Genomic DNA, 24,286 nt, shown 5'->3' with positions numbered 1-24,286 from the left:
CACAAAAATTGCTCCATCACTCCAAAAATTGAGACCCACCCTTAATTTGTTTCTAAATTTTGCATTTTAGTGGTGCTGTGCTAGGAATGCCTGGACACAGTTCTGGAGCTACAACAATAAAAGAAAAAGACTTTAGGCTTCTAAGAAATTGTTAGTAAATTTTCCACGAAGGTAGAAGTTGAAAACACACTTAAATACCTAACTCACAAATTAACAAACTTAGAATTTTTCACAAAACCCATCCACCCCAAACAGCTAAAGTATAAATCATAAGCCTGCAGACAGACCTCAGTGTTTACAGTGCTAATAATAAATCCAAGAATTTTTTTTTAAAGGTGTGACAGTATGTCTGTGTATTTTAGTTTAGGCAGTGAATAAGTCTTAAGATAAATTATTATAATTTTGCAAGTTGTAACACACACATATTTTTGTCATTAGACTGTTAAGTAACCATTTCACTTGCTTGCTTTCTTGTTTGTTGAGCGGTGATTTTGTCATCTGTAGATTTCTTTTTATCTGAGAAATGTGTTTTAATGTTTAAGGTTTGGATTGTTTTGCTTTTAGTGGGGTTATTTAATATACATATAGTCTTTAGATCACATACTATACACATTGAAGCTTTTGCATTTCACATGAGAAAGTTGATGTGTAGTACATTTAAAAAGTCAAGTAGAGCGAAGTTGTGCCAAAAATATCTGGTACAGAGAGCATTATACCAGTTTTGCTTTTAATAAAATTGTCGTAGGAATTCTCCTAAGAATTGGTATGCATGGAACCTCCTGTAGAAATGTAGTTAGTCATTAAACACTAACCAAATAAGCATACAAAGTCTAGCTGTAACACAGGTTCAGACTATTGAGTTTTTTTTTTATGAATCATAGACTGCATTCCAGTGGTGTCTAACCCCAGCCCTTGCATGTATCCAAGGTTGATTAATTTAATGTTTGCTTTTTCTATGGCTATATATAGATATGTCTCTTCTAGCGAATGTATTTTTATGGTTTTAATTGAAATTTTTGTAATGCCGGATCAGTTTTACAGGCATGTGCTTTGTTTAGTTTCTGACAATAGAGTGTGTTTATACTACTACTTCTATTTACAGAAAAGAAAATAAAGGATATAGGAATAGAATTAAAGTGATAGTTGAGTGAACAATTAAAATTACCCCATGATCTACTCACCCTTAAGCCATCTGAGATACATATGTACAGCATCTTTCAGACGAACACAACCGTTATTTTACCAAATGTCCTGGCTTTTCCAAGCTTTATAAATGTAGAAAACAGGGTACACGACTTTTAAACATGACAAAGTGCATCTATCCTTTACTTGGTAATCAACATGGCTCCAGGGGGTTAATAAAGGACTTAAGGATAATAAAGGACTATGAGTAATCAATGCAATTTTGTTAGATAAATATCCTTATTTAAAATTAATAAATTAAAGTAACTATATTCTGATAGCGCCAATGCGCATTATGCGTAGCATACAATTCGAAAGATCTGGTGAGAAAAGACTCTCATGAAACCTGTGCGTTGAGTTGTTCTAGCTACAGATAGAGATAAGTATCCTCTTGTCTTATATCGAAAAAGCCATTTTCTTTAAAATTCTTGGTTAGACTTCTTCTCTGTGACTGCTGTTTTTTTATTGGTCTCTCCGCGTTCGTCACAACGTCACTGAGCATCGTACATAGTTTACGCTGAAACTGGTGAATGTGCATGAGACGCTTTAACAAAATCACATTGATTGATTTCCCTCGGAAGTCTTTCATTAACCCCCTGAAGTGTACGGATTTCTTCTGTAAAGGATGCACTTTTCGGGGCCATCCCAAACCCCTGTCACTTTCTGTCTTCTGCTGGATTCAAAGAAGGATATTTTAAAGAATGTTTGTACTGTTTTTTTCTATAGACCATTTTGCAAGATGTAAACAACAACAATGTCCCAGAATCACTAGGCTATCAGTTTTTTAACACTTAAAGGAACAGTATGTAAGAAATGTATATCAATTAATCATGAAATGGCCCTGATAAATACTTATATCACTGACGACAGTGGTCTGGCCAGGATATTGTCATTTAAAAAGTGGAGTTGCAGCCCTCAACTGATGTTTATGTTGTCATTTTGTGTATTGGCCACCAGCTGTGTGATTGCAGTACCAGTTTTAGCCACAAGTTTTGTGATTGCAATACCAGTTTTGGCCACAATCCTACATACACAATCCTACATACTGATCCATACTGATCCCAACAGGAAATTTAATGTGAAACAACAGGAAGTGCTTCTGGACCAGTGTTGTTTACATCTTGAAAAATGTTCTATAGGGAAGAGGACAGTCTTTACAATCGAATCTTTTATGTTCTGCTGATAACAGAAAGTCACAGCATGACTGTTAGTAAACTATGTCCTAAGTTTTATTTTGGTCTAAATTATTTTTGAATGCCATAAATGCATACGTCTGAATTATTACGGGAAGCAAGTAATTAACTTGTTATAATCACATTAACATTATTATTCTGCTTTTACAATCCATGCATCAGTTATTATCTCTGTCACTTGCTGGCATGCTGGAATATAATGGCATTTCAAGTACAACTTATGCCTGGCTCACACTACAGGATTTTTAAAATCCTGGCAGATTATGAAATCTGGTTGCAGCACACACATAAGGAGAATCTTGTCAGATATTCTTCTCTCAAATCTTAAACATGCTCACATTACAGGAATTTAAAATCCTAGTGCATCACACACTAAAGGATATTATTAGGATTATCTTGCCATAGCAAGCACTTCACGTCACCTCAGGAGAAGAGAATATAAAGGAATGAAGAATATGATACATTTATTATGATTTCTTTTTAAATATTTACAAAGTAGCAGCTTTCATTTTGAAACCTAGGTGATTTCTCCTCCTCAGCTCTTGTTTATGGCAATGATCATGATATGTTTTAAGGATGTGTTATGCAGGCAGTGTTTGAATGCATACTGTAGATGTGTGCACAATCTAGCACCAACTCAGGTCTAATCCTTATGCAAGATTTATTTAAATTTAAACATCTATTTAAAAACATATTTTAAATATAATTGGCTATATATCACTTGTTTTTTTTTTTTGCACATTTAGGAGTTACTATTAAGTGATGTATGCTCTGTTTTCCTGTTTCTTCCTAACAGGAATATTATTGTAGGTTTATAAGCATTGCTGCTAAATGACTTATGCTTGGTTAAACTTTATTTTGCACTGTTGTTTGCATTATTTAATTCCACTGTATATATACTGCTCTGCAGTGATATTATTTTTAGCTATATACTATGTAAATTCTATTTTTGTTGTTTATTCTTCTGAGGCTACTGGTCTTTGAGAGCTTCTAAACAAATTTCATTATAGTTTTATTATGACAGTAAAGTTTCTATTTTATTCTAATCTATTCTATCTTGCAGTGTAGTGTCTAGTGTTAAATTCAGTATTTACATTACCAATGGTTCTGGACAAATATGTAATTTAATGTGAAACGTTGTTAGTCTGGATATGAGGCGCATCAGATTCACAAGTGTGCGGTGTTTCAGCAATCAGTTTCTGTGCGTTTGTGGAGCACGTCACAAAAAAGAACTGAAAATCGTCATATCAATTTAAATTCGTTTTGTTAATATGCTAATTATTTAAGTGCAACATATTTCGTGTATGCCTATATATTTTATTAAATTTCCTCTATACACAGAATAGCTGCAGGTGCGTGATGTGACTGACCATCATCATGTTCTGTTGTTTTTAAGATATTTTAGATAATGTTTATAAAAGAGTCCACAACGTGAATCAAGCGAGGAATTCATTTCGATATTTTAAATCGCCTGTCTGCCCCAACGAGCTGCAGTTGTGGTGGAATGAAAGTAGAATGAAACATTAACTTCCACAAACTGTTTCTCCGGCTGCGCTGTCTACCCGTACTGCAGCTTGTCTCGCGGTCCCGAAAGCTGTCAATCATCTCCGTCTCTCATTGATTATTGTGATAGTACTGACGTAATTATGCGGATTTAAAATCCTAAATATCAAACATGTTTGATAAGATCGGGGCGGCCCCGATTTGCTTGAGAGCATATCGCAAGGTGTAAGTTTAGACTTTTAAACGTCTCACATTACAGGATAATCTGGGCCGAACTTCGGAGCCGATCAAGGTCCATTGCCCGATTTTCCCTCGGATTCTCGGGAGGGGAAAATCGGGGTAAATTCGGCCCGATTATCCTGTGGTGTGAGCCAGGCATTAGGCCATTTTTTATGTGTTTTCTTTATGTAAAGGCCAATTTATTTTATTAATTAGTATCTTGATTCTGCAGAATCAGAGCAGCATGAATATAATCCCACAGAGCAAGACCAGTATGAGCAGTTTAAGCTGAAACTTTAAAAAGGCATCTACTCTCTTGAATAAACACTACTATAATGATAAATGATGATTTATTTCATCAATGGTCAGAATAATTGATAGGTTAACTAGTATAATAGATGCGTGAGCTGCATTTAAAGGTAGTGCCTTGCCTTGTTTTTGATAATGCATGTTGAATGAAGAGAGACCTCTTCCCCCAATCTCTTTCTCTCTTTGTCAAATCAAGTTGAAAACAGATTTCTTGTTATGACTGCAAACAATACAAAAATGCGAAATTAGCTGCAGACAATACAATAATGCAAAATAAGCTATGAAGGCATGTCTCTCTCTCTCTCTCTCTCTTTCTCTCTCTCTCGCTCTCTCTCTCACTCTCTCTTTCTCTCTCTCTCTCATTCTGCCTCTGTGCTCTGCATAAAAACTGAAAGGAATTTTTATTGGCTTGCATTGAGGTTTAGAGCAGGAGTCTTCAATGTTTTTCGGGGCAGGGACCCCTTATATGAGAGAGGCATGGAGCAGGGACACCCTGATACTAATTGTGTAAAACAGAGATATCTAAGTAAGCAGTAAGGTATGCAAGTCTGCTTTTTTTGTATTTGGCACAACGCAAGGTAAAGCACAACTATTGACCAATCAGAATCAAGGACTGTAACTAACTGTTTTATAAATAGAAACCATACTGTCACACAGCCTTACTATGTTAAGACAGTCCATTAGCACTAATATGTTATTAGCCTGTTGTTGTACATGCATCATTTTTTGAGTTTTTGTGTTGTTGAAGTAGATTCAGTTTAATTATTATTTTAAGGTATTTGCAGTTTAATACTTACATTTTACTGTGAGATGGACAATTATTACACATTTACCTTAACCTGAGCTTTCAGTTTATAAAGATAACTGATCATGGTGAATGGCACAAAGTCTGTCTATTCTGGGGGGGTATTCAGGCTGTAACGATTAATCGTGCAAAGGTTTTCTCAGTGAATTAATTTTAATGAATTACAGTGAAATCCCGCACATCCCAAAGCTAGGGGGCGCTCTTGTGCAGAAACATAAGAAGTAGCATTACAAACGCTATTCCAGGAAATGTCTGCAGGAATATTTATTTCGCTGTTTCAGGTATTTTCATGATAATAAAGAATATTTTGAATAATTTTGTTTAATGAGTGTTTTTAAATGCACGTTAAACGACTCTGGCTCATAATGATTTTAGATTGATAAGGACTTCCTACTGACCAAATGCCGTAGTACACGCACAAGCTGTGCATGAAACAAAGAATCGCAGCCTTGCGATTCAGAATCGATTTCAGACAGGCATTTTTAATGGGACACACGATTAATCGTTACAGCCCTAGGGGTTATCAAATAACTTTCTGAAAAAAAAAAGACAAACGTGCCTATATGATTTACCTGTTTTATGACAATTTTTTTGTCACTGCTGTTACTTCCTGAGTGGGCGCTTAGTCTTCAGATATTATATTTTTGTCTACAAGCTAAAATTGCACTGAACTTTAATAAGCCTTTCCGGCCGCACATGTGTGCAACTTAAAGGGAACAACGTTTTGTACATATGTTTTAAGTTTTTAACAAAAAAAGCTTGTGATTAAACATAATTTGACGGCCCCCCTGCAGTTCCGTTGCGGACCCCCTGTGGGCCGCGGACCCCTGGTTGAAGACCCATGCTTTCCTGAGCCATGTTTTTATTAAAATGAATCATCTCCAGAAACTTAGAATGGGGCTGTGAGCATAAAGGTTAAAGTTGCAGCACAGGTTATTTTAGGTTATTTTTATCTCGTTTTTAAAGTGTTTAGCAACTCATACCTAAATAAAACTGGTTGTGTGACTACACAGGTTTACATTATTTAACCTACTACTTTAAAATTGTCACGTAACAATGTTATAACATATCTATTTCTTTGTGTCTATCAGGTTTCACATTAAAAGGGAACAAAAAAACAGGCCAGGCACTATATTTGTAAAGTATTTAATCATCTAGACTTTAAAAAAAACTGGCATAACCTCATCATTATTCTTGTATAATTAAGCTTTAAGCAAAGCGTTATTACTATGTTGCAAGATGTATTACTATAATGATACAAGTTTAGTCATACACAAGTTGTGTCTCATTACAGTTAGGCTAACTATTACTTAACTCTGTATCCTGTTACATGACTCAGCCAGGCTGTCTAAGGGATTAAAACAACTTTATCTCACAAACACCCAGACATCACTATAAATCACACAACGTATTAAGCCAGCCATGGAGTAAAGTAAACAATGAAGGGTCTTATCTGCAAAGCATTCCTTTGTGAAAGAAAGCAAGATAAAAGCAAAAATTTAAAAGCAGACAGAAATGCTTATGATCCCATTCTGAACTGAAGTCAGTATAAAATTATCTTCTAGATCAAAACAAATCAGTCCTCCATGCTTAGTTTTGCCTTGAGGTAATACCACACTTTCCAATCTGACACAGCAAACGCTTATCTCCGCACATTTCAACAAACCACAATTTGTGGCTGTGTTAATTAAGTGTAAAGAGATGAATAAACTGAAACACACACACAGGCCTTTACGTCCACATTTCATCCAACTGTTGAAGCAAATCAGATGATAAAGACCGCTGTGCTATTTTTAGAGCAGACATGGGGGAGGGAACTTGCTCTCTCTCTCTTTTTCTCTCTCTCTCTCTCTCTCTCTCTCTCTCTCTCTCTCTCTCTCTCTCTCTCTCTCTCTCTCTCTCTCTCTCTCTCTCTCTCTCTCTCTCTCTCTCTCTCTCTCTCTCTCTCTCTCTCTCTCTCTCTCTCTCTCTCTCTCTCTCTCTCTCTCTCTTTATCAGCCTCTCCATGTCAATCCTTCTTTGTTGCTTGCTCTCCATCTTTGCACCATTATTTCCTTCTATTCCCACCTAGTCTCTCTCTCATCTCTTACCTCCACTGTATTGACTGTGAGAATAGAAATGGAGGCTAATTATGTGTCGTCGAGTCCATTCTCTAGGTCTGATTGCATTCCTGCTGTTTCATGTTAAGGAAAGCGAGAGATTTGATGAAGGTGCAAAAGAGAACAAGCCAACACAATGAATAAAAGCAAAGCAGAAAAGAAAAGAAAGAGGCAGAGGGAGTTTCAGTCTGTCAGAGAGTGGGTAGATGGGTAGCAGCACCTGTTAGCCACATAACAATGTCACAGACACGCCAGTCCTGCACTTATATTCAGAAGAACACAGGAACACACACACACACACACACAGTGTTTTTTTACTGTATGTTGATGAAAAGGAGGAAAGTCAATTAGACCTGCCATCTAGGATGATGTATTGTATGTGTGAACGAAAAGAAAAGACAATGGAGAATAGAAGGTGAATTTAATATGAAACCGGTGAGGAGGGGGACTGGGGAGAGTATGCAGCATGTGTCGAGAAAGGAAATGGTAATGTTACTGAGAAAAGAAAAGGTTTACAGAGAAGATGGAAATTGAATCATTTTGTGTTTCTGAAGATCTGTATTGGGCTGTCATAAGTACATCATGATGCCGCTTGCTAATCATATAAGCCCACCCACATTACCCACAGTTTTGGTTTGTCACTTTAATGAATCTTTTGAAAACAAAAACAGTATTGGGCTTCGCATTTAATAGTCTGTTGATTTTTCTTTAAAGTGTTTTAGCTGATGAAAGAGTCATATGCCTTGGCATGTTTTAATTACATAAAGTCCAACTAAGCGGGGGAGATCAGCAGGGAAATGGGATGTGAGTGTATGCGTGTGGCTTGTGTTAGTTTTACACTGCCTGAAAATCTGAACCACTGAGCTCGGAGACATTAAAATTAGTGGTATGAAGATCTGTGACTCTGTAGTGGGACTGAGCAGCGTGGATTTTATTTTATGTCTCATTAATCGCAAGATTTCTCTAGTGATCTTTAGTTCAATTTAAGAATGTGCAAGTAAATGTTATGCGAGTGGACAAGTATACAGCCGAATGGCCATCTTAATTGGCCTAAATGAGCAATCTCTTTTAAAAAGGCATCAGTAACAAAATGCCATCTGATGTAGCAGAGACTCAGTTATCAGCACAATTTATTTTTGTTGCGAAAGTGTACTTAAAAGCACAGTTTGCAACAACTTGTAGGATGATTCTGGTAGCACCGTGTTGTATGTTTTAATTCGGTAAAATAGATCACATAATATGTCTTTTTTTTTTAAACATGCAGTTAGGGGTGGGCGATAAACCGGTAGACATGATTAACCGGTAGAAATTTGGCAACCGGTAGAGATTTTGGACTATCGTCTCTATCGGGGTTACGCGCCCACGTCACGCTCTTGTGCGCGTGGTCACGAGAACGTAACGTTTGTACACGTATTTAAGCACCGCAGTTTTAAAACAAGTTATTTTAAGCCATTGAAACAAACCACAAATCTATATGCATGCGCTCTTTTTTTGTGTGAGGAGTGTGCAAGACGCGCAACTGCTGCTCTTTCTGTCTGTCAGGAGCGCGCAAGTTGCGCAACCACTGCACATTAAGCTTGTGAGCATTTTTCCAGCTTTATTAGCCTTACATACACATAATGCGTGCGTCATTCCTTTCTTAGCAAGTATCCTCATAAACACGACCATTAAGGGCTTAAGAGAAAGTGAACAGCTAAAAGAGAAAACGCTTGTGTAACATTGGGTCCAGACTTTGCTCTTAAAGGGGAAGTAACCTAATTTTGCTCATGTTTATGAAACAGCATTAAGAGAAAATCTCTCACTGCTTTTGAATAAATCACTTTTCTACCTTAAGTAAATAAAAATATATACATACATACATAATTATTTATGATCATTCCTTTATCATTGACTGTTTATCTTCAGAGAGCTTGAGTTTTGTTTGTTTTTATCTTCTTTTTATCCTTGTATAAGGTTTTTGTGAGAATTATGAACATTTCTATGGTATTAAAGATTTTAATAACAGAAAAACCTAATTAAAACATAAATAACCTCTACCGTGATACATATCGTTTTCATGATATAAAAGGAATCCTATCGTGATAGAAGATTTTGGTCATATCGCCCACCCCTACATGCAGTATATCATATTTTTGGTGGTAACAGTTTCACATTACAAAAATATTTGCATCAAAATTTACAACTATATATATATATATATATATATATATATATATATATATATATATATATATATATATATATATATATATATATATATATCTCGTGTAAATTTTGATGCAAATATTTTGCATATTTTAAATAAATATATTTTTGCGTGGTACTGTGTGCAATGAAAGGAAATGTCAGTTTTACTTGGTTTGCTTTCTCTCTGTCTCTGCAGCTTCAGATAACAGCCAGAGGTTTCAGGAAACGTGTTTTGCCTTTGCGTTGACGCCACAGCAAGTCCAACAAGTCAGCAGCTCAATGTGAGTCAATTTATTCATAATATTTTCTTTTAAAATAATATTGTGTAACAAAGCATACACAAAGATAGGAGGAGTTCCCTTGTATAACTTTTAGGAGATGCATTTTTTACAGGGACATATCGGGGACCAAATGTGACTTTACAGTTCAAGTACAGTTACGGTAAGAAATTCATGTTTTAATGCACTGTTTAAATTATTGTTTCAATATCATATAAATGGTTAAAGCTCTAGAGGGCTAGTCTGGAACTAACTGTTCATATTTTAAATACACTTAGGTTTTGTTTATCAGAGACAAGCTGCCCTCAGGAGGACCACTTTCCCCCAAATCTTTGTGTTAAAGTTAATGGAAAACCATGTAATCTCCCAGTAAGTACACTACATATCTGTCCATCTATTCATCACTTTTTACTCAGACATATGCTGCGTCTGAAACTGCATACTTTCATACTATGATGTAAGTGAAAAGCAGTAGGCGAGGTGAGTAGTATGTCTGAATTCATAGTATTCGAAAAACAGTAACCAAAAAGTACCCGGATGACCAGAAGTTCCAGAAGTGTTCATTCAATGGACATTTTAATGTCCCATGAGCACCGGGAGATTCTTTACATAGGAGAGGAGAGGCATTGTTTTATTCAAAAATGTCCAAAAGCGGTAACTCTGCTATATTCAAAAGCAATTGTATAAATTAAACAGTTGCGCTTAAATTGCGCTTGTTTCATATCATTCAAATTAACAACTAACTTGTTGTTATGACAACTATGTCACGTGATGTATCAAACTGGCAGATGTACTAAGTTAAAATTTATTTATATTAACATATATATTCATACTATATAGTACCTACTGTTTTAACGGCTGATGAGTAGGCATATCATCTAATTCAGTACCTACTGTCACAGTATGCAATTTCGGACGCAGCAATACAGTATGTTTCAATACTACAGCATATGGTGGAATTTTAAAAATGTCCCTTCAAGTCCTTTATTTTCATGTTCTCAGTATAGAGCTATATTAACCTTCCACTATTAGTAGGCTATACCATATGCCAGGGGTAGGCAACGTTGGTCCTGGTGTGCCAATGTCCTGCAGATTTAAGCTCCAACCCTGATAAAACCTCGGCTACCTGTAGTTTTCAAGTGACACTTTAGACCTTGATTAGTTGTTCAGGTGTGCTTGTGCACCGACATTGTATACCCCTGCCCTATGCTATAACAAACAATAATCCATGCTACAATGTTTTGTATGTTTTTGTATATTGACATTTACTTCTAATTTAAAACATGTCACATCACATTTGTCATTAAGTTTCTGTTTTTAAATTTAGTTTTAAACATTTATGACCCGTGCTGGAAAAGTGAGTCAGAATGGGCACATTTTCAAAAATGAGTTCTTTATATTTTGACATTCTCTTAATCAATTGTTGAAATCTCACAAATAAAATGACAGAGCTACACTTGTTTTAAGTTGATAAGAGTCAGCGAAGTCAAAAGCAAAATCACAGCATCCATACCCTAAAATCACTGGTAAAACGAATACATTTGGCAAACACAATATCCATAGGAAAAATATATGTTCAATTTTTTTTCTTTTATTGTTTGATTGTCATTGAGACAGCTTTTGATATCTGCGTTAATTCTTGTCAAAACAGACATTATTAAAACTGTCATTCTGGATATTTGTCTATATATCGGGTCGCTTCTGTGTTGCAGCTTCAAATCTGTCAGTCAGCACAAGGAAAATCGTTTTGGAGTCTTGTCACTCTTAATAAATCTTTTAACATCAATAAGGTCTCAAACTTCATCTCTGTTAGTAATTCTTTTAACATCAAGCAATTCCTGCACTTTACTTTCTAATTCCTGCATGTTTTAAAACCAAAACCAAAATGTCACGTGCATATGGATGCATTTTTGTGTTAGATTAGGCATTTAGGACAGTATATCTCTCAGAAAGCGTACAAATAAAGATAATTTAGATGTTTAATGACTATTTGGAGCATTGGCTTTGCTTGGCGAGGGCTTAATATACTTATTTTTGTGAAAACCTCCATTTCGACCCAGAATCGACATTTATACTTTCTTTTGCCTCTAGCTCAAAACTAAACTAAGCACATTCTGACTCATTTTGCAAGCATGGGTCAAATTTTTACATTTCTCTAAAAATATTAACCATAATAGAGTAACAAGAATGTGCCACTGTAATTTAGGCACAGAGGTGAATGTTTTTAGGATTGAGACTTGTGTTGTCCAGATGTTTTAGTTGTTTACTTTATAAGCACCTATTTCAACCAATTTTCAGACTGGTTGATTTTGGACACTAGAGTACTCTAGAGACACATTTATACATATTTTTTCTATTTCATTATTGGTTTGTTTGTGTTCTGATAATTTACGGATCCATATTTTTAGAGAGGCACTTTGCTTTCTTGCCAAAATTTGGCCAAACATTGGCACCTGCCAAAACACCTCTGTTAATGTGCATCTCATTTAGTTAATTGATGAATGATGAAATCCTTCAAACATATTTCAATGCAATTTTTATGTTTCATTGTATTATTTGTATGCACCCTTACAAAAACAGTGGGATTTTTAAGTTTTTCTTATTGTTTTTTTTAAACAGGGATATCTCCCTCCTACCAAAAATGGAGTGGAACCAAAGAGGCCCAGCAGACCCATTAATATTACCTCACTGATCAGGCTGTCCACAACAGTACCCAACACAATTGTTGTGTCGTGGACCTCAGAAATTGGACGGGTAGGGTAATACTTTTTATATAATTAAGGTGTGAATTATAAGATGATCATTAAAACTATGTCTAAAATAAGACTAGGCAGACATGAATATATTTAGTCCATGGAACATCTTCATCTTTTGAGCTAACTTGTTTTCTCACACATAAAATATAACCACACAAGCATATGAATTTCATAATACTTATCATATAACTTGTGTGAGCAAGTAAAAGGCTGTCTGCGTTCTCTGTGGTAGATTCCTTGAATGTTTTACTCTTGCTCAGGAGACGTGAGAGAATTATATGAGTTATACATTCTTGCTGAACCTTCTGGGCTCTTTATTTTTGAACCTGTTCATATGTCACTGATAAAACCATGATGTAAGAGCTGACCTTAGACTATAAATAAAAGATGCCTAGTACTTTACAGCAGTAGGCTTTTATAGCACCACACAATAGCCAAGTACTGGGATCGCATTGTCTCAATGTGAATTTGTTTAATAAGACATACTATTATATCGCTATTTATGTTCCTAAATAAAAAAGCACCTATAACACACATTTGCGAAATCATTTATTTTAATGGACGTATTATTTAGTGTTGTACTGGAGTATGAAATGTGTAGTAATGTTTACAGTTTGTGTTTTCTCAGAGTTACTCTATGGCGGTGTACCTGGTCAAACAGCTGTCATCTACAGTTCTGCTGCAGAGGCTACGAGCCAAAGGGATCAGAAACCCAGATCACTCCAGAGCACTCAGTAAGTGTACACGCTCTCCATACAAATGAAGTTTCACTTGAAGGTTTTTACTAATCTCACGTTGACAATGCAGATGTTTGTCCTATATTGCCCATGTATGAATTTTGTTTAGGTCTAGTTTAAGTTGACACAGAACTAGGTCTGTCTTTTTCTGTCTGTCTGTTTCCCAAGGGAAAAATTATATCATGGCCTACGAAATTATAAGGTTTTGAGATTTATTTTATCTCTTTATTTTATCTTTATAAAACATCCTGAAAATAATACTTAGTGGACTAGTTATTTTTTTTAAGCTTATTGGGGCAGTTTCCCAGACAGGGATTAGACTAGTCCTAGACTAAATAAATGTAAGAGCTGTCCAAACTGAAAACAACTTGCACTGACATATCTTAAGATACATCAATGCCTTTTATTTTGCATCAAAATGCACACAGGTAATGTTTTAGTAAGGCATGTTTGTTCAAACTAGTTATATTTTCTAATTAAACTAAGGCCTAGTCCTGTCTTAAAGGATTAGTCCATTTTCTTAAAATCCAGATAATTTACTCCATGTCATCTAAAATGTTGATGTTTTTCTTTGTTCAGTCGAAAAGAAAGTATGTTTTTTGAGGAAAACATTCCAGGATTCTTATTTTTTTATTTTAATGGACTTTAATGGACCCCAACACTTAACAGTTTTAATGCAGTTTAAAATTGCAGTTTTAAAGGACTCTAAACGATCTCAAATGAGGCATAAGGGTCTTATCTAGCGAAACGATTGTCATTTTTGGCAAGAAAAATAAAAAATATGCACTTTTAAAACACAACTTCTCATCTTCCTCCGGTCCTGTGACGCGCCAGCGTGACCTCATGTAATTGCGCATTGACGTCGAAAGGTCACGTGTTACCAATATGAAACGCACACTTGCTGACCATTTTAAACAATAAACTGACATCGTAACGGTCCTCTTTCTCCACACTTGTAAACACTGGGGCGTAGTTTCGCATACCTCATCCGTGACCTCTTGACGTGATGACATATTACGTGAGGTCGCGCTGGCGCGTCACAAGACCGGAGGAAGACGATAAGTTATGGTTTAAAAGTGCTTTTCTTTCCTGCCAAAAATGTAAATCGTTTTGCTAGATAAGACCCTTATGCCTCATTTGAGATCGTTTAGAGTCCTTTGAAACTGCAATTTTAAACTGCAATGAAACTGTTAAGTGTTGGAGTCCATTAAAATCCATTAAAATTAGAAAAATCCTGGAATGTTTTCCTCAAAAAACATAAATTCTTCTTGACTGAACAAAGATACACATCAACATTTTGAATGACATGGTGGTGAGTAAATCATCTGGATTTTTTTTTTTAAGAAAATTGACTAATCCTTTAAGCTAATCCCTGTCTGGGAAACCACCCTATAAAGATTTAGTAGTGCTCAGGGATCAATTGTAAATTGACAGTCTTCCTATCATAATTATTAAGCATATTATCTTATATTACAGTGTGATAGAGCAGACGTCATAAAGCATTGGTGTGTCTAGTATGGTAATCACTGACAGATGCAACATCACAGTATTACTTTACACTGATTGCTGTTTGTTTTAGTCTCCCCTTTGAACTTTCCATGTTACTTTTAAATTTTAAGCTGCAGGCTATAAACTGTCTGAGGAGGATTGTTAAAAACAGAGCAACCAAATTCTGTAGCATAACTAATTTAACATTATTCATCATTTAAAAGTCCAGTGTGGGTTTTTTAGCAGCATCTAGTGGTGAGATTGCGAATTGCAACCAAGCTCAATTTCAAATTCAAAACGCATACAGAATGTACGGTAGCCGCCACAGGACAATGTCATCGTCTGAGAAACTGTAATGGCGAAACGCGCTTTGTAGAACAGTTTGTCTATTTATGGCTACTGTAGAAACATGGCGGCGACTACCATGTAAGAAGACCTGCGGTATATGTAGATAAAAACGACTCATTCTAAGTAATATAAACAATACAGTTCATTATGTAAGGTCTTTATACACCACTGCTAATATAGTTATGTATATTATATTGCATTTCTTCGAAGAGGTCCTTCTGAAAGTCCCACATGGCATCTTTAGATACAGATGAATTGTGACGTCAAGAGAAAGTTTCTGGCTGTGTTGTGTTTGTCCTGTAATAACCAGAGTCTAAAATATATTTTAAGCAATTACATTAGTAGAAGTGCTGTTGTACCGAATATCAGCACAGTTGTGATCCAAGCTATAGTGATATAGTGAACACAGAGAAGCAGACTCTTTGTAGTTATTAGCGCACTTCAAATGCTGTATATAAGTGAATATAATGTGGACCCACCGGCCATCTATTTGCAAAAGTATAAGTAACTTTTATTAATAACAATTCATGTGTATTGAATGTCTTTTCTGTTTGAATGTGTGCTAACATGTGCTTTTGCTTATGTCCTATAGTAAAGGAAAAGCTAACAGCAGACCCTGACAGTGAAATAGCGACCACCAGTCTAAGAGTGTCATTATTATGTCCGGTAAGCATCTTATTTGTCAGGTCAATTAGTTAAACACACATGAATGCGTGTTGTAATTTATGGGTTTGAAAAACTATGTTTAGATATCTTTCAAACACTTGTTTCTTTATTACCTGCATTGGGCATTGGTGCTTAGCAAAGTTATTTCCTTTTCTTGTCCCGAAGTTTAATGAAATTAGATGTACTTTGTGTTGAGTTAATGCTACAATGTGTTTTAACTTTCATAGACTCTGAATAGTGTTTTTGGCATGAGAACATGGATCTTACAATGACCTGTTTAAAAAGATAATCTTTCAAAGGCTTTGTTTTGGACATCATGTCGAGCAAAGACTGATTACAGACGATTCATATCCAGGAGTTTCATATTGAAACTTTTGTTTTTGCTGTGATTTATCTCTGTGTCTAAAACAATAGGCTGTTTAGTATCAGTTGTATATTGTAGTGATTATATAACCTTACTTCATGTTTATCCTCCTGTTTCTTTTCATTTCGTCGTCTGTCTCCAAACCCACATCTGTGTGTGCTGGTGTGCTCAAAAGTTTTTTCCGTGCAGGATGTGTTTTGTCTACATGATTGTGTGTGCGTGCACGCGTGTAGGCCTAAATGTTTCCATGCAGGGTTTTGCCTATATCTCTGTGCATGTGCATGTGTGTGTTTGTGAATCGTTTCCTCATGATTGTCTTCACTTCTGCTTATATTAAACAGCTGGGAAAGATGCGGCTGATGATTCCGTGTCGAGCGTTGACGTGTTCACACCTGCAGTGTTTCGATGGTACGCTCTACATCCAGATGAATGAAAAGAAACCCACGTGGGTTTGTCCTGTTTGTGACAAAAAAGCACCCTATGAACACCTCATCATTGATGGGTATGTTTAACATGTAAATGCAAAACAGTAAAACCAAACTGCAAATTCAGATGTTTACAAAGTAAAATGTCCTGCTGTATGTGATTTTGTTGCATAAATGTTAAAATTCTGATTTGGCTGTGTGATGCAATGACCAGCACAAATTATTAAGACTTGTTAATGACAAATTATGGCTATGTTTTGATCTTTTTTACCAAAAAATGTTATTTGTTATTGATAGTATTAAATAGGAATCTGTTCATCGATTTTAAAAACACACATAATCTTGAAAAATGCAAGTAGTGTCTTTGTAATTGTTAGCACATCATTTATATTTCAGTGTCATTTACATAAACATTTGATCATGCATAAATGCGTACAATTTCTATTATAAGTTTGACATTTGCAACAAATTGTACAACTGCATCAGTGACTACAGTAGATTAGATAATGCTTTTTAATGTCACTGCTTTATCTTTCTTCCCTCATTCTGGTTTTCCATCTTCCTTTCTACCATTTTCAACCATTTTTCTGTTCTCACACACATGCATTACTCTTTAGGTTGTTCATGGAGATATTGAACAGCTGTCTAGATTGTGATGAAATCCAGTTTAAGGAAGATGGCAACTGGGCCCCCATGAGGTCGAAAAAGGAAGTGCAGGAAGTGTCTGCTTCATACAATGGCATAGATGGCAAGTTTCATTTACTGCTCATCATTCCTACAGGCTGTTTAGTATCAGTTGTATATTGTAGTTATTTTGTAACCTTACATATAACCCAATGATCTGGGAACAGTTAGGTTTTTCCTTACTTGATATTTGGGAATCGGTCATCAATAAAATTACAGTTTAGTTGTTTCCTACAACATTGCATGTAGATAACCAGAATTAAACTAAATAAAAAACATGAAAGTGTAGCCACTTTGTTGCTTTCAATTATACTTAAAAATACAATTTCACCATTTATGTGACCCTGGGCCACAAAACATTAGGGATTTTTTATTTTTTTTATTGAGATTTATACATCATCTGAATGCTGAATAAATACGCTTTCCATTGATGTATGGAAGGATATGCTGTTAAGATAGGAAAATATTCAGCCGAGAAACAACTATTTGAAAATCTGGAAATATATTATTAAAATATTGAGAAAATCAGCTGTAAAGTTGAACATATAAAGTCCTTAGCAACATAATAATAATGATAATTTTTTTGTATCTTTATATGAAATTTACAAAATATCTTCATGCAACACTTTTTTTTTCTTTTTTGTATAAAAAAAACGATAATTTTGACCTATGCAATGTGCTACAAATACACCCGTGCTAATTATGGTTTTGTGGTCCATGGTCACAAATGTGATGTTTTAAAGAGGACATTTTACAAGACTTTTTTTAAGATATCAAATCAAGAGTACATTAACTCTGCAGATAAAGGGGCGATATTATCCCCTTCTGACATCAGAAGGGGAGCCAAATTTAAATGATCTATTTTTTTCACATGCTTGCAGAGAATGGTTTACCAAAACTAAGTTACTGGGTTGATTAAAACTCTGGGGACCCAATTGTAGCTCTAGCAAAAATGAAAATTCACTCATGATTTACTCACTCTCATGTTGTTACAAACCTACTGTATATAAAATTCTTTGTTCTGATGAACGCAAATTAAGATATATTGAGAAATATTTGTAACCAAAACGTTTGTGGTCCCCATTCACTTATTCTTTTTCCTACTATGGAAGTGAATGAGTCCACAAACGGTTTGGTTACAAACATCTCTCAAAATATCTTCCTTTGTGTTCATCAGATTAAATAAATATATGCAGGTTTTTAACAACATGAGCGTGAGTAAATCATGACAGAATTTTCATTTTTGGGGGAACTTTTTTGCTTTAAACATGAAAAAGTCAGATTTTCATGATATGTCCCCTTTAAGCCCTTTTTGTTAAGTGCCTGTATTAACCGTATTACCTGAACTTGTTCTTAGAGGTGTGCTTTCCATATTTTTCAATTAAAAGTAAAATGACAGTTTTTTTTGTAAATCATATTGTAGCTATCAGGTTTATGAAATGCAGTCCTTGACCAATGGTATGCGTGAACATGTGTGATGCGGTCACATACAGTTCAGGCCACCTGTAGAATAGAAAACATTTTGGGGCATATTCAAGAACTGTTGATATTTTTATTAATCCTGGTAGTTCTTATTTAAAGCCAAGTATACACATTAAAAAATGTGGTGCCCCCTGCTGTGTCAAGTTGACAGTAATAAAACATTTTTAGGTTGCTTGAATCTAGTCCCCCATTGAATTATTCTTAAATCAAAGCAGTATTTTATTTATTTTTTGTTGTGTCAGACTCATGTGACCAGTGTGTTTTTCTGTGTGTTTTGTGTGTAATCAGGAGGGTGTCACACAGCGCTACCAGAACAGAACTCTCAAACAAACGGCAACAATGGAGGCAGCAACAAAAAAGTGGAAGTGATCGATTTGACTCTTGACAGCTCATCTGAAGATGAGGAAGATGAAGAACCCCCTCTGAAGAGAAGCTGTCCTTCACTATCCAGCATCTCTCCTCAGATCGATAAAGGGTAAATGATCATCTCAAAGGCAAAACCTTTGAAAAATGTTTACATTGTTTAATTTTATTTTTTATAGGGATAGTTCGGCCAAAAATGATATCAAACCCATGATTTACTCACCCCCAAGCTGTCCGAGTTGCATATGTCCATCGTTTTTCAGACAAACACATTTTCGGATATTTTAGAAATTTTTTTAGATCTTTCAGTTGATTAAATGTGAAGTTACGGGGTCCACTACCTTCAAGTCCAAAAAAAGTGCGTCCATCCTTCACAAATTAAATCCAAACGGCTCCAGGATGATAAACAAAGGTCTTCTGAGGGTAATCCGCACGGTGTTGTTGTAGAAATATCCATATTTAAAACTTTATTAACGTAAATAACTACCTTCCGGTAGCGCCGCCATCTTAGTCGCGTCCGCATTCAGGATGAGAGCTTACGCAGCCTACGGAGGCTACTCTGCTGCTGCTCTGTGCCCCCCCCCTCCGAATTTGTCATACATCACTAAGAAAAGTGTGAACACTACCGGAAGGTATTTATTTTCGTTAATAAAGTTTTAAATATGGATATTTCTACAACAACACCGCGCGGATTACCCTCAGAAGACCTTTGTTTATCATCCTGGAGCCGTTTGGATTTAATTTGTGAAGGATTTTTGTCAATACTGTAACGTGTACTGTATGTGTGTTCGCAGAGTCCTGAATCTCCATTCACAAGCATCTCCTGTGAGTCGAACTCCCAGCATGCCACAAGTGGACACCAATTACATTCCCCCACCTCCCCCTTTAATTCAGGACTACCGCCACTACTACTCCACGCCCACTGACCTGTCAGGTACAAAACACAAACAAGATCACACGATTCATGTGGAATATTTGCTCATAAACGATTGTTCTAATTTGTCCGTGTTACCTTTCCAGATCTCAACTTTTTTCCTTTTTTACAAGGGGAGAATCATCAGGTAACGCAATCCACACATATGTCAAGCCACTGTGACTATTAAAGCAGATGATTGTATTGACTCATTTTAATTTTGCTTTGCGTCTCCCAGCATTACAACATGGTGATGGCAGCGGCTGCGTCAGCTTCTGAAGATCATGACCTTCTCTTGAGTCGCTTTCTCCCGTACGGCTCATCTCAGCTTTTCCTGGACCCACCCTCCACTCCCGTAAGCAGCACCCTCCCCCCTATCAACGGCGGCAGTACCGGCAGCCTGGTCTCTTCCAACAGCCTGCGGGACAGCCTGGGACACCCACAAGCCCCCCGCCCCGCCTCTGAATCAGGTCCAACATCTGCTATTTATGGCTCCATATCAGACGTCATCTCGTTAGACTGACCTGGGACCAGATCCTCACATGAGAACTAGACTGAAGAGACTTCCTAACATTGGGATAGAAACAGGACATACAGGATGACTGAAGGGTGTTTTTGTAAACGATGATAATCGTTGCTGTGTACAGAGAACAAATATATTTTTTGTTTCACTTTTGTATATAACTATCTATCTAGCCATCTAATGTATATGTAAACTTGAAAGAGTTTTTTCCGGCTTGCTGAGTTACTTTGAGTTTTATCTCTTTTGAAAACTGAAGATATTTTTCCCTCACAGCTCGGTGAAAACTTTTTAATATCCCCATCTGTATACTACGTCTGATTCCACAGTGCACAATGGCTGTATTTGGACTGCCTCCCAACAAAACTTGACTGGACAGTCCGCACCGTGTTTCCTTCAAACAAGCAGGATTATCTTGTGTAGTGTTTTACGTGAGGCATATGGGGCGTTAAGAAACATTCCTTCACCTTCATTCTACCAACTGGAAGTAAATGCATTGTTACGGATTGCCAATATCTGACCTCATCATTCTTATGTGAAATATAATTCGAACTACATTTGCATCCGCTTTCTTCATATTTTTCTTGCTCGATGCCAAAAGAACACTGTTTAGTGTTGAAGTTTCTAGAGTGAGAGCTTGTGAGTTCAGTGAACTTAATCATACACCGTGTATGGAACGTAAGGATTTACTCTGCGGCTACCATGTTTGATTGTTCGTTCTTTCTATCCTTTCCTCTCTACCTTACTTCCTTCGCTACACCTTACTTCCATGTTTCAGAAGGAATGCATTTTTGGGAGATTTAGCAGTGGCGCAGATGTTAAGGTGTGAGCATATATTTGCTCATAGACCTCAAACAGGGACTGAGGTATGTCTTAATTCTCCAGTCTCATTTAATTTAGTCTTCAATTGTCTGTTGAGTCATTTGTGTTTGGTACTGTTGGTATTGTACAAGAGCAAGAGGTCCTATGGCCACTCTTTATTTCTTCTGCTGTTGTGTCACGTGTGCCTTGTTTGTGAGTGTGATTTGTGTGTGAAAGACTGAGCCTGTTATGTCTTGTGCTTAGTCTATAGACGGTTTCATCGGACCTATGTCTGGGCGGAACTTAACTTCTGGTTTCTGTTTGTTTAACGGTCTGCCTAGTGGCTAAACTGAACTCTGGAACAAATACCTCGATGAAAATAACAAATATTTTGGTTTACTTAATTTGTGGGGAGACGGCGATCATGGATCAAAGCTATGTGATGGGAGCTGATCTGTAAGATTGTATACGTTATATAGTACACTTTAACAGTAACGTTAGCTCAGTGTTAGGGCTGGGCAAAATTTTTTATTTTTCGATTAAACGTTTTTTAAACGTGGTCGATTAAAAATCGATTATCAAAGAGCAGAATCTATTTTTCTTTCATATTTATTTCCGCAAACATTGAACGTAAGATTACCGTTAATCTAATTACTAGTCTTCTTCACTAGATGTCACCCTCTTTTTTGCCTTGCGCGATGTTACCAAGGAGAGGTGAGCCTGTCATTCATTCAGTGCTTAAAATGGCGGTTTCATGGTGCTTCATCGACGTTGATGCCACCTTCACATAAAAAGTCAGAGGTATGGAAGCATTTTAGATTTCGCAAGCAAGACGACGACGATAGTGTTGTGGCTTTTCATTTCTTTTTATTAATTACCCACTTGTAAACTGCTGTTCATTGTTCTTTTTTATTAATAAAGTATTTGTATTAAATCTATATTTATTGAGTTGAATCGAGAATCGAGTATAAAAACCTACCCGAGAAACGGAATCAGAAAATTGAATCGAAATCGAATCGATACGATAGCTTGTGAATCGAAATCGAATCGATCTGGAACATCTGAATCGATACCCAGCTTTACTCAGTGTAATGTTTGATACGCTTTAGCTATGATTTGGTATACTACTTGTTGTTTATTTTTATATTATAATCTATAGTTATTGATTCTTTGCAGAGTTTACCAGAAGTTACGTTTGTTCCACGAAAGCCGTTTGTTTATGTTGTTACTGCTGAAACCGTCTATAGTAGGCTGAAGCTCATGGCACCCATTTGAAGCTCTTTCCCCCTTCTACAAATTCAGTGTTTGTAAACAAATAATTTGATTGACTAGCCAAGGTTTGATATGTCCTTTCATGTGCTGCTAGGAGTTAATAGAGGAAGTTTGTCGCTTTTTAAGTTCAAAAAGTATTTGAAACATTTAGTTAGGAAACCTATATTGTGTTGTAAAAAGAAGTAATGTGTTGGAGAGATGCTCTGTTTGAAGAAAATATCTAAAGTTTTTCTTTTCTTTTTTTATTATTTCTGCTTATAGGAAACAGGCTGACTGGTGTGCACGTGCGTGCGTGCGCGTGTGTGTGTGTGTGTGTGTGTGTGTGTGTGTGTGTGTGTGTGTGTGTGTGTGTGTGTGTGTGTGTGTGTGTTTAGCACTAAGCCTTTGCTGCTGTGGCACTCCCAAGGTCCATGTGCTGTCCAGACATCCTTGAGTGTATTTAGGTTTGTAAATGAGGTAATTGCGTGTGAAAAAATTTAGCTATCACGCTTAGCGTTGTTTGATGGGCTAAGTCTTGATAAGTCTCGCTCTATTATTTTCATTTCTCTTTAAACCTCTTATCAATTCATATTTCCCCCTGAACGTGTTAGATATGCTTAGTGTGTCTATCAGTTGATTGTGTCTTGCATAGTTGATTGGTTGGAAATGTAATTGGTCAAGTAATGAACAAGATAGCAGCCATGGAGACAAAAATATGGATGCTGTTATTGTGTAATACTGAATACCAAATATACTATTATTATTATTTAATCTCTAGCAGTGTTAATGGTTGACTCTTTACATTTTAACAAGTAAATGTTAAAATGTACAGTTCTCGTCCTTTATTGTTTTGATTTGAAATTATGTAAATGGAAAGGTTTGTTAACGAGGTTAAACAATCTGGGTTTAATGACACAAGCAGAACTTGATGACAGTTTCCATCAATTTTGGTAATAGTGATTAAAGGGAGTGTGTGTGTGTGTGTGTGTGTGTGTGTGTGTGTGTGTGTGTGTGTGTGTGTGTGTGTGTGTGTGTGTGTGTGTGTGTGTGTGTATGAATGAGTGTTTTTTGTTACGATACAAGGCAAAAATTGTACAGCCTTGGATGTTCCAGTGATGTGCATTTATGTGTTAAAGTGGAATCCGCAACATTACAACAAAATAATTTATATATTTTTTAGATGCTGTGCTACGAGTGGACTTGGTGTCAAGGTCCAAATTTATTTTATTTTCCATTTCAGTAAGCTGACATCTATGCTCACTGCCTTAAACTTCATCCACTCTGTGTCTGTGGCATGTTTTAGAGAGAAAAAAGATTTTTAAGATGTGGAAGACATATTGTACACTAGACCAATGTCAGTTTGTATAAAGTACTAAGTGAAAAAATATTTATTACATGCATTGAAAGAAATTGTTTACCTATTGAATGTTACATGTTTATGTAGACATTTAGATGTAATAAAATGCATTGAGCTAACTTTGGTTCGTACAGTGAATTATCTCAATGCCATTCTGCTTAGTAATAAATGTCAGATTCATGTGGAAAGTTAAGAATCTACATTGAGTAGCCTACAAGGTGATTGTTCATTTTTTTTATCATCACAACATAAACCTATTCAACAACACATACACCCATTTGCAATTAACACTGTTCCTAATGTGTTAAACAAGATTTTATTTTTGGATTTAATGTTTTAGCTTCTAACACTTTTGT

The 24,286-nt window shown here is 36.0% G+C and overlaps 1 protein-coding gene across 1 annotated transcript in view; it reads left to right on the top strand.

The window, feature by feature from the left end:
* The window catches only part of pias1a (protein inhibitor of activated STAT, 1a), a 43,344-nt gene extending 19,146 nt beyond the window's left edge, over positions 1-24,198 (top strand). Inside the window, exons 3-14 of the mRNA XM_065267932.2 lie at positions 9,694-9,778; positions 9,891-9,938; positions 10,054-10,144; positions 12,395-12,529; positions 13,160-13,265; positions 15,697-15,770; positions 16,476-16,636; positions 17,177-17,307; positions 19,014-19,200; positions 19,883-20,022; positions 20,109-20,149; positions 20,240-24,198. Coding sequence (XP_065124004.1) covers positions 9,694-9,778; positions 9,891-9,938; positions 10,054-10,144; positions 12,395-12,529; positions 13,160-13,265; positions 15,697-15,770; positions 16,476-16,636; positions 17,177-17,307; positions 19,014-19,200; positions 19,883-20,022; positions 20,109-20,149; positions 20,240-20,524 — 1,484 coding nt within the window. The 3' untranslated portion in view covers positions 20,525-24,198. The remainder of the gene's footprint in view (positions 1-9,693; positions 9,779-9,890; positions 9,939-10,053; positions 10,145-12,394; positions 12,530-13,159; positions 13,266-15,696; positions 15,771-16,475; positions 16,637-17,176; positions 17,308-19,013; positions 19,201-19,882; positions 20,023-20,108; positions 20,150-20,239) is intronic.
* The last annotated feature ends 88 nt before the right edge of the window (positions 24,199-24,286 follow it).

This window comes from Paramisgurnus dabryanus, chromosome 2 (assembly GCF_030506205.2).
Source record: "Paramisgurnus dabryanus chromosome 2, PD_genome_1.1, whole genome shotgun sequence".
In the NCBI taxonomy this organism is placed as follows: Eukaryota; Metazoa; Chordata; class Actinopteri; order Cypriniformes; family Cobitidae; genus Paramisgurnus; species Paramisgurnus dabryanus.
This window is presented reverse-complemented; position numbering and strand designations above follow the sequence as displayed.